Below are 16372 nucleotides of genomic sequence, written 5' to 3' on the forward strand. Positions count from 1 at the left end.
CTAGTTTGTAGGCAGTATGGTCTTGTAGAGGATGTGAGCTTCAACTTGAAGCCGGATGAGTGTAAAGGGCTGTGAGATGACAGGAGAGAACTTCGGAAGGTTGAGTGGCTGACAGGCTATTGCATTATGGATAAGTTGCAAGGGTTTGATGGCACAAGGACAAAGACTAGTGATTCCAAACTTCTGTGTCTCAAAACACCCCAAGTTTATCTTAAACACAGATACCATACAGCTAACCTGATATCTATTTCAAACAATATGTCTATTGGCACAGGCAGAATGAGAACTTGACAAGAGATCTTCATTTGGGAAATGTATTTATTTGCTTTCACAATGGTTGTGTGTGTACTATACTATAAAATCCCCTTCATCAAATTCTACACTTCTAAGTTTTATTTAGTGTTTATGTTTCAAGTAATTAAAGGAATCATTTGGCCCTTTAAATACAATCCCTATCTTTCAAACACCATCTTCAAGCATCATCATCATCGTCAGCCTCCTCCTCAAACTCTCCCTCCTCTTCAGTGGTGGCGTCCTGGTACTGCTGGTACTCTGACACCAGGTCGTTCATGTTGCTCTCGGCCTCGGTGAACTCCATCTCGTCCATGCCCTCCCCGGTGTACCAGTGCAGGAAGGCCTTGCGGCGGAACATGGCGGTGAACTGCTCCGAGATGCGCTTGAACAGCTCCTGGATGGCCGTGCTGTTGCCGATGAAGGTGACGGCCATTTTAAGACCCCGCGGCGGGATGTCACAGACGGCCGTCTTCACGTTGTTAGGGATCCACTCCACAAAGTAGCTGCTGTTCTTGTTCTGGATATTGAGCATCTGCTCGTCCACCTCCTTCATGGACATACGACCTCGGAACACCGCAGCCACAGTCAGGTAGCGGCCGTGGCGCGGGTCACAGGCGGCCATCATGTTTTTAGCGTCGAACACCTGCTGGGTGAGCTCGGGCACGGTGAGGGCGCGATACTGCTGGCTCCCCCTGCTGGTGAGGGGGGCAAAGCCGGGCATGAAGAAGTGCAGGCGAGGGAAGGGCACCATGTTGACGGCCAGTTTGCGGAGGTCGGCGTTGAGCTGGCCGGGGAAACGAAGGCAGGTGGTGACCCCGCTCATGGTGGCCGACACCAGGTGGTTGAGGTCTCCGTAGGTGGGCGTGGTCAGTTTGAGTGTGCGGAAGCAAATGTCATAGAGGGCCTCGTTGTCGATGCAGTAGGTCTCGTCGGTATTTTCTACCAGCTGGTGGACAGAGAGGGTAGCGTTGTAGGGCTCCACCACCGTATCTGATACCTAGAGAGAGATAGAGGGTTCTTTTAGAGGAATCTGTTAGCCTTTTCACTTAGGATTTCTTTTCTGCAGGGCTACAAAATGAACCAAGAAGAAAAAAGACTTTAAATAATACATATTTGTAAATACATAAAAGCAAATACTTGAACAGACATTTGAAGCAAACACATGTTTACAGTTTACTCATTATATTTGTGGTGCAAACACGACTGCACCCGTTGAATCTGTGTTGCACCAATGCTCCAAAATGGAACCTTCCGGGGGGCAGCCAGCAGCTCTAGCCCCGCACCTGCACGCCTGCCTCCTATGGGAACATCATCAGGGGAGGTATTTAAGGGCTCCCAAGGAAGAGCTTAGGCCAAGGCCGAAATTAAAGAGGCTACAGAAGATGCAAGGACAGGGAACGCTGCTCTATGGACGTGGAGGAAGACAGCCAAGAGATGGAGGGCACAGTGGCCGCCGAGTCTATGAACGCCTGTTCCCATTACCCCCAAAATGCCCCTGGGAGGCTGTCCCGAAGATGACGGACACACCAAGAGAGGGGTTTGTATTATTTTGCTATTCCCCTCTCCTCTTCTGCCAAATACTTTAATAAAACATCCACCAGGGTTCAGTGTCCATTCCACATGTCTCTCCTGTACATATGATTAATCGGACAAATGGCTGCAGGAGACCAAAGAGACAGAACAGATGATGGCAGTACCTTAGGGGAGGGCACTACGCTGAAGGTGTTCATGATGCGGTCAGGGTACTCCTCTCTGATCTTACTGATGAGCAGGGTGCCCATGCCAGAGCCAGTTCCCCCACCTAGAGAGTGGGTGAGTTGGAAGCCCTGTAGGCAGTCACAGCTCTCAGACTCTTTTCGGACGACATCCAGGACAGAGTCCACGAGCTCTGCTCCTTCTGTGTAGTGGCCCTTGGCCCAGTTATTACCAGCACCACTCTGACCTGAAGGGAGAGAAGATAGGGAATGATAGAATACATGCATCTCATACTGTATATGAAACAAACAGTAATAGACCTAATCTGCCAAATAACCCCCACCGCCAAGAAATGATTGAATTACTCTTCTTACTCCCTCAGAAAGAAAACAGTTTTAGGGTTATATTTAGATAAATATTAGATGAATTATTTCCCTTTATATATACTCCTGTCCATGCGCCGGTGGACCACCTACCAAACACAAAGTTGTCTGGCCTGAAGATCTGTCCAAAGGGTCCAGACCTCACAGAGTCCATGGTGCCAGGCTCAAGGTCCACTAGGATGGCTCTGGGTACATATTTCCCACCTCCACAGGCGAGAGATTGAGATGGAACCAGAGAAACAGACACATGGGAGTTGGTTGAAGAACCACCGACTGAATGCGGCAGGACACTACTACTAAAAACCTCTATGAACTATGAACTCTCCAGAATAGCCTGTGTGAAGTATGCTAATATATCAAAATGTGTCAGGATCCTAATTACGGATGAAGAGGTGTAGTACCTGTTGCTTCGTTGTAGTAGACACTAATTCTGTCCAGCTGCAGGTCGCTGTCTCCATGGTAGGTCCCCGTGGGGTCAATTCCGTGCTCATCGCTGATCACCTCCCAGAACTACAGACACAAAATGGACAACCTCTTATCAGTTTCCCAAGGTTTATAAACAGAGGTATGGCGTCCCCCTCTTCCTGTAGCATGTAATAAAAACAAGGCTCACCGAACCAAGTTGAACACCATAGCTTGCTCCATTTAAATATGAATAGATGGTAACTAAATGGCCTCTAAAATGTAACATGAGGGGAGGAGAACCTCAAGGTCCAACACATTTTTACTTAACCAAATGAGAAAATTAAATCCATTTGCTGGCAGTCAGAGTTCTTTGAGGAAGCGGATCATCTGTGGATCTGTATTCATGTGTAGTTCACCCCATGAGGAGTGTGTGAGTGTGCGTGTGTGTGTGTGTGTGTTTTGCATGACCTTCTGTTTAAGACAGTGTTTATGTTGATGTCCAAGCAGATATTGTGTGACTAGCAGCATTAGGGGAGGATTTGGGGTAATCTGGATAAACAGCCTATATTTCAGCTAAGTAGTAACAAGCGATTTGAGGGTACTCAGCTGTTTGGAGTGAATATACAAAAGGATAAAGGATAACATAGACCACATAGGCTGAGACAGTATGACCAAGTGACCTTAATCTAATAGATAAAAAGTACAAGAAAAAAAAGTAGGATGAAACACACACACTTGTCTTTTGGTATCAAATCAAATTGTATGTGTCACATGCTGCATAAACGGGTATAGACTGGCAGTGAAATGCTTACTATTCCAACAGGTCAGAGAATTAGAAGGGCAGAATACTGCACACTGCACATTTTGCATTGATAATGATCATCCCATTTCTTATTACTTATCCTTTGACCAATTCACTCTGAATAAGACTTGATGTGAAAAGATGTGCTGTGATTGATCGAAAGAAACATTAGTGGAGGGGGAAAGCTGAATTTAGCTACCTGATCCGGTGATAAAGTGACAGACCAAATAAGACATTGGGTCAGAGGAGGAAAAGATGAGGGACAGCCATGATAGGGAGGATTCAGAATAAGAGCTTTGAAATGATGGAGACAAGGGCCAGTAGAATGGACAGTGCCACACCCTGATCCTAATTCACCACAATCTTATGGCTTCAACTCAATTTACATGTTGTTTCCAGTGTTGGTGTTATTAACATATATTCATCCAAAAGAATCAAATGCATTACATGTGTTGCATATGCTACTGAAGCATTTATTCCAGTGTAAATGTTCTCTCTTGTCATGTCAGATTAAATCTGTGTTGAACCCAGTGATTTCATCCTCTGGTTTGCTCCCTGGCTGTGTCCCTCCCCCACTCCCCCACTCCCCCACTCCATCACTAATTCGTTTTGGAAATGTATTGATTGGGAAGAGGCAGGCAGTGCTAATTTAGTCCTGTGGACATTATTCAACTCATGTTAGAAGCTGAGGTAGTCATGGCAATGCTTGTGATACAGCAAAAAATTTATAGATTTGTCTGACTCCATAGTGTGTCCTCCGTTCTATCAACTAGAAAGACTGTCAAAGACTTTCACCTATATATGGGACACTTGTTAGGGTTTTGATTTTCAAGGCTTATTGTGAAAAAGGGACCGCTAACATCAATCATCAGACAAAAGAAAAATATTATTTCAAAGAGGACAAAGGAATGTCTTTTTTCATGTTGTGGAAAAACAGCTTAAAGCCCCCTCAGATTTGAGTATTTTAATCAGGAAACCTCATTCTAAATTAGGCCTATATGCCCCACCCATCTCTATACCTCTGCAAACAATGGAACACTGGTCAGTCTACATTCAAAGGCTGCATGAATACATCTAATCAATATATCCAACAAATATCTGAAGGAAAACATTTAATTAATATGTCTCTGCCTAACATGCTACGCAGATGTCATTTTCTTAAATGTAAGTTTCATAGAAGCTTTTCATAGAAATTCACTGATGCAGGCTTTTACAGTCTGTGGTATGTGAAGAATAGATTTTAGACAATAATAAGAAAGCACCTTTGATTCAGTCTGGAACCGCAGACACGCCCGACTGTGTAAGGAATCCCTTCTCACAGCCAGAGAACCCCATATAAAAAAGATTGTAATAGCCCATTCATTGTAATCCGTATTCATAGTATAGTTAAAATACTTAAAATAATGTCCGACTATACACATCCAACAAAGTCTACATAGTGTATGAAAGAACATTTCTAAAGGCTACATTATACAATACTTATTGCTTATAGCTTAGGGATAGGGAGCAAAGTCATTTTCCATTATTAATTTTAAGTTATGCATACCTTAAAATCAGCTCAGGATTATAGACTTTAATAAAAATAAAAAAAGAATTTATCCGAACCAGTGCTGTTTTATTTCTCAGGGTGAAGGGATTTGTGATTTGGCTTAAAAAAAACATACACCACTTTAGCGATGAGGTTAAAGATCAGAGCATACTAGCTGTCAACACGCTATACCCTACAATGTATCACGTCAATAGAAAGGTTACACCAGAAAGATAAGACCACAATGGAATAAAACAAACGATATTAAATATATATATTTTTTTACCTTGGCACCGATCTGGTTACCACATTGGCCGGCTTGGATGTGCACGATTTCCCTCATATTGACTAGCAAAAGATTGGAGACACAAACGAGACAATAGACCCTCACCCGCACCACCCTCAAGCTTTACCACCCGAAGTACGGTGGACAATGCTTTTATACCCTGGGACTGGAACCAGAGCGAGGCTGGAGCGTCTGCTGACTTAAAGATTGGCTTGGCAGCAGTGTTGTTAAAGCCATGGTAAGATTTAAGTTTAAAATGTAAACGTGATTTTCACAACACATATCTGTTCATACCTTTGTGGTAGTGTAAGTGACTACAGAAGAATGGTTTTGAACCCCTCGTCGGAAATTGAATATAGTGGTACAGGAACACTGCGAAGCACTGGTCCATGAAGTGTGGAGTGTTTGGATTTTATGTTAATTAAGATCACTTGTTAGTTATGAACCACACTTTACCTGAAATGTCGTGTTTTAATTACAAAACTTTTACTTAAAAATAAAAATATGATTATATTTTATATGATATATTGCCTCATTTAGTAACGTTGGGGTTATTTTCAGGTTAAGGCATTACAGTTAGGTTTGGGTTTAGGTTAGTTATTTCTATATTGAATTTTGGCACAAAAGTTAGATTATTCATGTTAAGCTAAAAGTATGGGATAGGGAACATGGACTTTTTGGTTCGGGTCAGTTTTCAGTTTCAGTTCCCCACAAGGATAGAAAGTGTGCTTGTGAGATTTCCGTAAATGTGATCAAGATGATTTTAGATGATCGTATCGAGATGATTTAAAAAAATCGTTATCCATTCGACTCGATTCAGTCTAGTACAGCACTTATATTATCAGGTAACGAAGGTCTGTTTGACCACCAGAGGACGTTATTTACATTCCATTATTTTCCTATGCAGGGGCGTGTTTAGCATTCGAGTAAAACATTTTTCCCATTCCGGTAAAAGGGGCAATTGCTTACTGGCTGTATTTACATTTTTTGTAGTTTTCTACGATTCAATAAAACAGCAAGTTCCCTGTTTAGGAAGAAACGATTGGTAAGTTATAGTAGACATGGTGGAAATGTTCTTCTTGTTGTTGATTGTTTGAACACATAGCTAACCAGTGTTATTTTGTAATTTCCATTTTAGTAGCTCGTTAGCTGTTTTACGGGGGCGGGGTCACGGGGTAATAGCGCAAAAACTAGCTAGCTGCTTACGTGACTATGTGATTTAGCAGGAATTACGTTTTGGATGTATAATTAGTGAGTAGTGATGTTCTACTAAATGGTGTCTTTGGTTGGATCACACTATGGTAAATGCAGTAACGTTAGGTTGGTACTAGCCATTTATTTGCGTCCAAAGTGTACAATGTTTAGCTAGCTGAAACGACTGTAGCTGTGGCAAGGATTACCCTAACTTGATCATGCGGGTGTTTAGGACTTCACGTTTTGTTTTTTTGCCCTGTACAAAGCAGCTGATTCAAATAAATCAACTCACCACCAGCATTTGCTTATTTAAAACGGCGGTGTAATTTTGGGGTAAAAACGTAAACATGTACCCCTGGACGGCACCAGGACCGAGTTTGGAAACCCCAAGAATGTTAATTGTAAACAACTCTGTTTACTACTAGCTAAAAAGACAGTAGCTCTGTATTGTGGCTTCTATTGGCGTCCACTAATAATAGGCCTGCTATTATTGGTGGATCCAGGGCATGACTAGTCTTCATCAGTCTTTTGGCTGAAATGGAATACCTCTTCTGCCCTACAAATCCTTATTCAATTCTGTACCCAACAAATGTCTCGTGAAAATACTATAAGATACCTAAATAAATGATAAGTTATTTATCACCCTAGTGGCTTTGACAGATTGGGTTTTGTTATAGGTCATTGATGTACATTTATTTTGACGCTCCTTACTACTGTACTAGATTAGATGTACGACTGATTATCAAACACACCTAAGACTGATTTGAAACAGAACTTAATTTAAATTGAACTGTACTAGATTATATGTTACGACTGATTATTAAACACACCTAAGACTGATTTGAAACAGAACTTAATTTATATTGAACTTTGTTTCATTCCACATTGTAGCTCATAGACCAAGTCTGTTTTTAAATGTTGTTTTGAACATACAGCTGGGCTGGATATGCTTCAGTTTAAATCTTTTTTTTTTTTTTTTTAAACTTAGGCGACAGCTAACAACTGAAACTTACTTCACTCTGTTCATAACATTCTACTTTTTGGCACAGAACTGTATTTAGATGAGATATATGAGAAAACTGTCAGAATGTCATCCATGTTCCATCTTGCTCCATTGGCTTCCATTCACTGGCCATTTTGATCCCTCTCCTTGTGGGGAGTGGAAATTACATCCTGATTAGTAGCTCCAGTGGGTTAACTGGATTCTTGTCCATTACTAGCAGCAATCTTTACATAAGCTATTTATAACTAGCAGTAATACAGTTCTAACCCCCGAGTATTGACAGACTAGTCTATTGCCAGGTCTACCAGGTCAAGACTGTCTCATACACAATCTTCTCTTACAGCTCCTGAGCCCAAATCAAAATGTTCTACACGTGTGGACCTAATGAAGCAATGGTGGTGTCTGGTAAGATAGTGTTTTTATGTTAATATTAGGACAAAACCACAGTAACAGAGTGACACTGAGACTCAAATTCTTTAAATATATGTCATAAACAATTGTTTGTCACTGATAAGCTACTGAATATTTTATGGCAAACAAATATGGAGAAACATTGTTACATTACAATTGCTTAGAGAACGTGTTTCTTTCAACAAGCAACGTAAAGCAACCTGAGTTTTCACAAAGATGGGTGTCAAAATGATTGCCACAATTCTCACAAATAAAATCAGTTTACTTTTTCTTTAAGTAAGCCTCACCCAGACTTAAGGGAATTGCCTTGGCCTGCCGTGGCTTCCTGTTTCACTAGGGTTTAAACATTAGGTAAGAAATGCAGAAATGCGTTAGTCATCTATCACCATGTGGAAAGGTACTTCTAAAAGTACTAAGTGTCACCAAATGTAAGCACTTGGGAGGTCTATCATCCCTCATGTATATAGGAACATCTCAGTACTGTCCTCTTTGCAATAGGAGGGTGCGCAAGGTATGGAGAACAAGGTTGTCCATGATACTTACACTTTTACAATTTTTGGGGAAATAATGAAGTGCAATATATTCCACATGTTACATTTGCAGTGTAGTTCATACAGCCTTTATTGCTCACCTATATCAAGTGTGTGTAATAGTTTATTATTTAATATTTTAGTAAATTATCATGTTACCTGTTACGGTGGAATTGCCAATTCATTGACATCATTTTTGGACGCAATTCAGACTGAGAATGCAGAAGCCTTGAAAGTGGTTATATCTGGTCTATGTTCTGTAAAGGGCCCCATGGCCTAATGTTGCTATAGTCCACTTTCATTGATTGAAACTATTGTCTTCAAGAGTCATGTGACATCGCTAATTCAAAGTGTAGTAGATCATGTTAGGATCCCCATTTGGTTCAACACAACATTAGTTGACTTTGATTCAGTTACCTACTTCCTATTCAAGTAACCTACTTTCTTTTATTATTGTGCATAGTAAGGCTAAGTTCAATCATTGAGATTTCCCTCAAATTGCTCGGTCTGATTTTCCGCTCTTCTCCTCCAGGCTTTGGTCGCTCTCCTCCTCTAATGATTGCTGGAGGAAGAGTGTTTGTCATTCCCTGCATTCAACAGATTCAGAGGTAAGTGGTTCTTCCTCCTGTTTTTCTTCAATGGCATATCCATGCCATCTAACCATGCAGGTTTTTATATAGGGGTTCTGTTGTAGTGTAGATACTGTAGAGAAATAGGCCCTGGGTATCCTCTGCTGGTCCTGTTTTGTGATATATTAATTAAGGCCCATGTGAATTCCAGACTGATCTATCCCTCCATTTCTTTATATCTCTCCTCACCATTTACATGTTCCCTCCCTCCTACAGGATTACTCTGAACACCCTGACTCTGAATGTGAAGAGTGATAAGGTGTACACGCGTCATGGAGTCCCCATATCTGTCACTGGCATCGCCCAGGTAGGACCTTAAAAATCCCACAAACCCTACACCATCTGTATTTGTGAAAGATGCGGATAATTTAAAGTAGTATATTTGTCCTAATTTTAATCCTTCTTGGAGTCAAAACCTTTGTGACTGCAACGGTTTTTAATACAGCCTACCGCTAATTGGCGTTTTTTTTGTTGTCTTCTAAGGCAAATGCTGTACATTAAAAGGACGGTAGGTGTATTGACCGATTAGATGTTTAGGATTGTTATAAATGCAGCATTGATATAACCAAAATATCAGTCACTGACAATAGTGAGAATTTCTTCCTTCTGAGAGGTTATTTGTAGTATAACTATTAAACTAAACTGCATTACTTTGAAAACCGCAATTGGTGACTTTGTGTGCTATACTATGTAAGAAGTTTAGAAAGGCATTCGCAAAACAAAATCTAGTATTATCAATCACAACTTGGAAATGTTCATAATTTACCTGGGAATATTTGTATTATGTTGCATCATGTATCCAGAGGATTTTCTGTTATCAACAAATGCAGTGAAAAGTACAGCAAAATAATAATAATAAAAAATAAAATCTACATGAATTCAGTCTTATGAAATGTTTTCTCCTCTACAGTCTAATAGCTGTTCATTTTGAATTTCCACAATGGTTATCCATATGCTTTTCATATTTCTTCTGCAAGAAATATTTAGCTTCAGCCATATCTGTGTACACTAATTTAACCTTTAGCCTCTGGCCCCTGATAGGTGAAGATCCAGGGTCAAAACAAGGAGATGCTGGCCACGGCCTGTCAGATGTTCATGGGGAAGTCTGAGGCTGAGGTCTCCAACATCGCCCTGGAAACACTGGAGGGTCACCAGAGGGCCATCATCGCCCATCTGACTGTGGAGGTGAGCTACTATCATGTCTGGGCCATCTTCGCCCATCTGACTGCGGAGGTGAGCTACTATCATGTCTGGGCCATGAAGAGGCTGGCATGTACTGCCTCTGCTTAGATGCCTATTTCTCTTCCACGAGGATTACCTTGGTGTTTTCACCTTACTATTGAGCGTGTCTGACTTCAAATACAAGCTGTAGCCTGTTTTTCTCATCATTGGGTCTGCCGAACTGTGATAAAACCATATTGGATTTATAATTGAGTCATTCAGATATGTCACCGTTTCATGAAGGATATTTCATGCTGGGCTCCTCTCCTTCGCTGGGTGGACTGTCCACCAGTAATAACATGCATCAAAGTTTCTGCTAAATGCTATGCACCAGTGGCCGGATTAATTAGACCCGCGTAGAACCAGGTTGGGTCCCTTTGCCTTCAGAACAGTCTGCATTCTTTTTGGCCTGGATTCTAGGTGTCTACAATGTTCCACAGGGATGTTGGTCCATGCCGATGTTATGGCAAATCACAGTTTTTGCCAACCGGATAGAGGTTTTACTGCCAGCAGCCAGTTTCATCTCATCCCACAGATACTGTAATGGGTTCCAGTCTGGAGACTGTACAACCATTCAAGTAAACTAAACTGATACCATATATATTTCCATTTCTCAGTTGTCCACTGTGCCAACTGGAGACACTTCTAGTAGTTTTTAGCTAAGTGGAACATGGTGTGCGGTACACACACTTGGCTTGATTCCTTGAATCCATCTGCTTTGTATTGCAAACCACGACCATAAGGTTTTTGTAGAAATGAATTGGGTGGCGTACCTAATAAACTGGCTACGGAGTCTAATAATGTTGTTGTGATTCTTTCCCTGTAGGAGATCTACCAGGACCGTAAGAAGTTCTCTGAGCAGGTGTTCAAGGTGGCCTCCTCTGACCTGGTCAACATGGGCATTGGAGTGGTCAGCTACACGCTCAAAGACGTTCACGATGACCAGGTTTGCTCTCTTTTTCTGTCTCTGTCACTAAGGCTCTGAGACGCGTAGCAACATTATAGTCAGTGGCAAATGTATTGTTGTACTCGTTCAGGACTACCTCACCTCCCTGGGTAAAGCCAGAACAGCTCAGGTGCAGAAGGATGCTCGGATCGGGGAGGCGCAGTACAAACGGGACGCGGTGATCCGGGAAGCCCAGGCCATGCAGGAGAAGGTTTCGGCCCAGTATGTCAACGAGATTGAAATGGCCAAAGCCCAGAGAGACTACGAGCTGAAGAAAGCCTCCTACGACTACGAAGTCAACACCAAGAAGGCGGAGTCTGAGATGGCCTATCAGCTTCAGGTATCAACATCGCCACACCCTGGGTCCAGCAGTGATTATATGAACACAGCCGATCTGAGGGCGGTCACGGGGCCCAGGCCTGTTGTGAAAAGTTTTTCTAAATGCACTGTGTCATTGTGGCGACCATAGGTGGCTAAGACCAAGCAGCAGATTGAGGAGGAGACCATGCAGGTCAAGGTGGTGGAGAGGTCTCAGCAGATCCTGCTGCAGGACCAGGAGATCACCCGCAAGGAGATGGAGCTGGAGGCCAAGGTCAAGAAGCCTGCGGAGGCTGAGAGATACCGGCTGGAGAAACTTGCAGAAGCCCAGCGGTACGCTGCTCTGATTAGTCCCAGTAATAGACACCCACAGGGGACACCAAATATCAGTCCTACTAGTGGTTGAACTGGGGAAATAGACCAACATTTGATCTGTTGATCTCTTTCTGTCTCTCAGTTCACAGCTCATCCTTGAGGCCGAGGCAGAGGCAGAGTCCATCAGAGTGAGTCCAGCTGCGCCTCTCTAGTTGTCCTGTCCTAAAGGACATCTTCGTTGGGAGATGTTACTGACTTGAATAAAGGACCACTTTGGACAATAAAAAAATCATAAGCTCCTGTCACAGCTTTGGTAAAAAAAAAGAAAACGATGATTATGCTGAAGACATATAATCATTCACAAATTGCTATACAGACCTATTGACTAACCCTCTGTGCTGTCAGTTTAGTGTTAGCCTGGTTCAGAGACTTACGTGTTCGCTTACGAACATGTGAGTAAACCAAGCAATGCTTGGTAAACCTTTTAACACATTTGTATTGTTATATATGCAGCTTAGACGTGTTGTCTCCTTTCCTCTGATCCGTTTATAGATGAGGGGCGACGCTGAGGCGTTTGCTCTGGAGGCCAAGGGTCGTGCCGAGGCGCAGCAGATGGCCAAGAAGGCTGAGGCCTTCAAACAGTACGGGGAGGGAGCCATGGTGGACATGCTGCTGGAAAAACTACCACTGGTAGGTCAAACTGGACCGCGCTGGCTGGTGGGCCCTGGGAGTGGATTGACTGGGGTGGTGTGTATCGTTTAGTCTCTTCCTGACGCTGCCATTACTCCTCCGGTCCTGTAGATAGCAGAAGAGATCAGCAAGCCCCTGTCCATGGCCAACAAGGTTACCATGATTTCCAGTGGGGGTGGGGAGGTGGGCGCGGCCAAGCTGACAGGAGAGGTGATGGACATCATGACCAGGCTACCAGCTGCTGTGGAGAAACTTACCGGAATCAACATCTCACAGGTACTCGTGATTAATATAACAAGTTCCGAGTTTATTCATCATATGTACGGAATAACAGCGTCCTCCTGCACTAACGTCTCTTGTAATGTTTGTTGGACACACTGACATTTCCTTCCTTTCTTTCCTCAGGTTGGCCTGTCCACCCGTATGGGCTGAGAATATAACCCTGAGAAACTGCACATACTGCCTCCTAGTGCCTATAATCACTGTTCCTGGTGTCTGTCTGTCTGTCCTCTACTCCTTGTTTCCTGGCTCTTTTTTTTTTAAATCTAAAAGCACAGGTTGGGTAAAACCATGTTGGGTGGTTGCTTTCTCCTTTTCGTTCATATCTCTGAAAGATGAGCTTGGATGAAGGAAAAAAGGCCACCTAATTGTTTTTAATCTCTCTTCCAAGCCTGCAAGCAAGTTCATCTGTCCATTACAAAGTTGGTCCATACAGACAAACAAATCAATTTCTGACTGTCATATATTTTATTATAGTTGTTATAATTCATAGATTTGTATTTAACATGCAATGGATGTGGTTGAAAAACAGATTTCATTATTAGTGCCTTTTTATTGTTCATAAGAAATAATCGAAAGCTGCCTGTTGAGGTTCTGTTAGCCAGCTCAAATAGCGTTATTTTTAGGTCAGGGGTTGGCAGCAGGTGTCCAGGATTGAACTATATTTTTCATGTAGTCATATCCCCCTTAACATCCACTGACAAACATCGTCTGTGGCTTGCCCACCCTTTCTAGGCAGTCTGCCTTGCTGTCATTGTTGGCTTGCTAGTTGCTATCAGTTACTTTGAGATGTTTTATTTATCACCAATGAAAGAAATGCCCTTTACCTTTACTGTGAACTTATTGTACATTACAAGTTTTTTTTTTTTATCAGAATTGAGAATTTCACTTATGTTAATACACACATTCTGTCTTTCAGTTGGCATGCTTTGCACATGTCTTACAGTGGTCTAGTAGCTCAGTAAGTATGAACCTGGTAGAATAAGACTGCTCCCCTAGCAATAGACCCTAGATCAGTCTACAGATATTTCCAAGCTAATAGAAGCTGTAAAAGCTGTAGAATGCCCTGTGCCTTGCCTTTAAGTGAAATTACTCATATCAATTCAAAACATATTACAAAACAAACCAAGTGATATGTTGACTGCTGGCTTTTCTATGTTTTATTTAAAGTTAGATGGGCTTTTTGACTATGAAATCACTGGAACGATTCAGCAAACAAACTATTTTCTCTGTTGGTAAACAACTAGGATCGACACAGAGTAACTGATGGAAACCATTGTCTTGAAGGAGAGTATTTTCTGTATGTTACTGACAAGTGATTGAAAGGGAAGTGGTTAAAGGAGGCTGGGTTTTTTCCAACCTCAGACGTGTCAGTCAAGGTCAGGTGTATTGTCAGTTTGTGCATGATGCATGTGATGTATGAGGGGAAGATGACTGGAGCAAGTAGGTTAATGGCTGTATCTTACGCAATTGTCTAAGGTGTTTCAGTGTAACAAAGAGAGTGCAAGTAGGGCAAAGAAAGGCACAAAGGAGCAGGGACTGTCGTTACAGAACTGTCGTTACAGAACTGTCGTTACAGAACTGTCGTTTCAGAACTGTCGTTACAGAACTGTCGTTACAGAACTGTCGTTACAGAACTGTCGTTACAGAACTGTCGTTACAGGACTGTCGTTACAGAACTGTCGTTACAGGACTGTCGTTACAGAACTGTCGTTACAGAACTGTCGTTCCATTATATGGCCTGGTCAGATGGTGTATACAGGCTGCTGTCGTAGACAATAGACATTTTAATCACATATGTGTTGAATAATCAGGTGCTATCATTACATATCTGAATATTAGCATTGAGATGGCCTGTTTTCTCATTCTGCCAATCACATCCCTGTTCGATCCCTTTGTTGTAGGGGTTGCAGTTGTCCAGGACCATAAAAATAGAATACATCATTCTGTTACTCTCCACTCAGGATTTCATTTTTTTTCTTTCTACTTTGAGTAACCCAAATCTACTCCACATTCTGGCTGCTGTCTATGTCTTCTGTCACAGGTAGCCTTATACTTCCTTACTAAGTTGGAAGCTTTCTCTCTGCCTTAAATGTTACCACTGGTTAAACATGATATATTACCCTTGTACCCGACCAATAGAGGCATGCATGCTATGTCCTCATACTATGAACGAAAACCAATTAGCCAATATAATGACATCATACTGCAGAAATATGAAGTCATTGATTAGACTTTAAACGTTTGGGAAGTACTCTAGCTGCTCTTAGTTAAATGTGATTTATTTGATTGTATTCTTATATGCTTTGTAAACTTGCCAAAATAGTGACTGGCCTTCTGTGTAGTGTAAACCTTGTATGCAAGTGCAGTGAGTTATGTGGAAATATATTTGGAAGGAAATTATTACATATTGATACTCAACTCAAACCCTGTGTGTGTGTGTGTGTGTGTGTGTGTGTGCACATTCATCTTTGCTTTATTTGAAAATGTTAATGTTTTATTAGAACATCTACAAAAATAGACAACAAAATGAATTACAATGTCAGGTAGCAAGCGTTCTACAGAGGAACAAGAAGCAACCCCAAATGTAACAAAAAAGTTCCATATATTAGTCTAGGAAATGACCATTCTGTCCTTGGAATATGTACACAACATCTGGTTCAGCTTCAGAGACAAAGGAGGACATCACTAACAAGATGTGTCTAATTACATATACAGTAAATATATAAAAATATGAGTTTAGTTGAGCTACAGTGTATCAAAAAAGGTCAATTGAGAAGCACATACTGTGTTCAAATTCAAATGGCACCACCATTCACACTCATTCAATCATTAAACAAAGATGACTTGATAAACCTGATCAAACCAGACAGGTATTATATAGGACTGTATCAACAGTAAGCCAGAGTTTCCACAATGGTCAGTTTATGTTGGATAATGCAGCTAAAAAGTATCTGAAAAAACATTGCTTTTTACTGCTCCTTTTTTATTTCTACCATGTGGGCTTCTTTTGACTACTGCTGGGCATCCATCTAGCATTTTCAGCACAATATTTTGTCATATGGTTTCCATACAAGAACAGTTTTTATGATCAGAATGGTAAATCATTTATCAACTGTAAGTAGATCCATTACAAGACAATGATCTGCTTTCATGATGTTTCCATGTATTTTGGCTAGGCCAGCAATGCAATCTTGGATTGCCACAGGTTTTCATATCTAGTGAAGACATACTGTACAGTCCAACAAACATAGTATAGTAACTGGACAGTATACACCAGTGGGGAGGTTACCTAGTCATTTCTCTACAGTCCTGGAACTACTCACTACAAGGGGAACTACTCTTGTTCCAGTGCAGGTCTTGGGGCATGAGGCCAGAAAAGGCTTTAAAGTGCAGCTGGTAGTATAGTGGACATATACATGAATCTCAATTCTGAGTAACAG

General features: G+C 41.7%; 2 protein-coding genes across 3 annotated transcripts; one reads left to right on the plus strand and one right to left on the minus strand.

The window, feature by feature from the left end:
- Nucleotides 1–300: 300 nt before the first annotated feature.
- On the minus strand, nucleotides 301–5512 carry tubb5 (tubulin, beta 5). Of its 2 annotated transcripts, XR_002195743.3 has the most exons (6): nucleotides 5394–5512; nucleotides 2774–2882; nucleotides 2466–2576; nucleotides 1992–2236; nucleotides 1465–1592; nucleotides 1204–1291 (listed from the first exon to the last, which is right to left on the minus strand). XR_002195743.3 is itself a non-coding variant. In XM_010885238.5 (5 exons), exons 1-5 carry the CDS (start codon nucleotides 5448–5450, stop codon nucleotides 473–475), a joined length of 1341 nt encoding a protein of 446 aa, XP_010883540.1. In that variant the 5' UTR covers nucleotides 5451–5512; the 3' UTR covers nucleotides 301–472. The 2 variants fall into 2 exon arrangements, 1 of the variants encoding a protein (XP_010883540.1); XM_010885238.5 differs by lacking the exon at nucleotides 1465–1592 and having other exon boundaries at nucleotides 301–1291.
- Nucleotides 5513–6194: 682 nt separating this feature from the next.
- Nucleotides 6195–15356, plus strand: flot1b (flotillin 1b). The gene is made up of 12 exons (XM_010885237.5): nucleotides 6195–6438; nucleotides 7934–7995; nucleotides 9064–9139; nucleotides 9377–9467; nucleotides 10202–10345; nucleotides 11208–11327; nucleotides 11419–11667; nucleotides 11797–11978; nucleotides 12103–12148; nucleotides 12513–12650; nucleotides 12762–12926; nucleotides 13056–15356. The coding sequence occupies exons 2-12, from the start codon at nucleotides 7953–7955 to the stop codon at nucleotides 13080–13082; spliced, it is 1281 nt and encodes a 426-aa protein (XP_010883539.1). The 5' UTR covers nucleotides 6195–6438; nucleotides 7934–7952; the 3' UTR covers nucleotides 13083–15356.
- The last annotated feature ends 1016 nt before the right edge of the window (nucleotides 15357–16372 follow it).

This window comes from Esox lucius, chromosome 20 (genome assembly GCF_011004845.1).
Source record: "Esox lucius isolate fEsoLuc1 chromosome 20, fEsoLuc1.pri, whole genome shotgun sequence".
Lineage (NCBI taxonomy): Eukaryota > Metazoa > Chordata > Actinopteri > Esociformes > Esocidae > Esox > Esox lucius.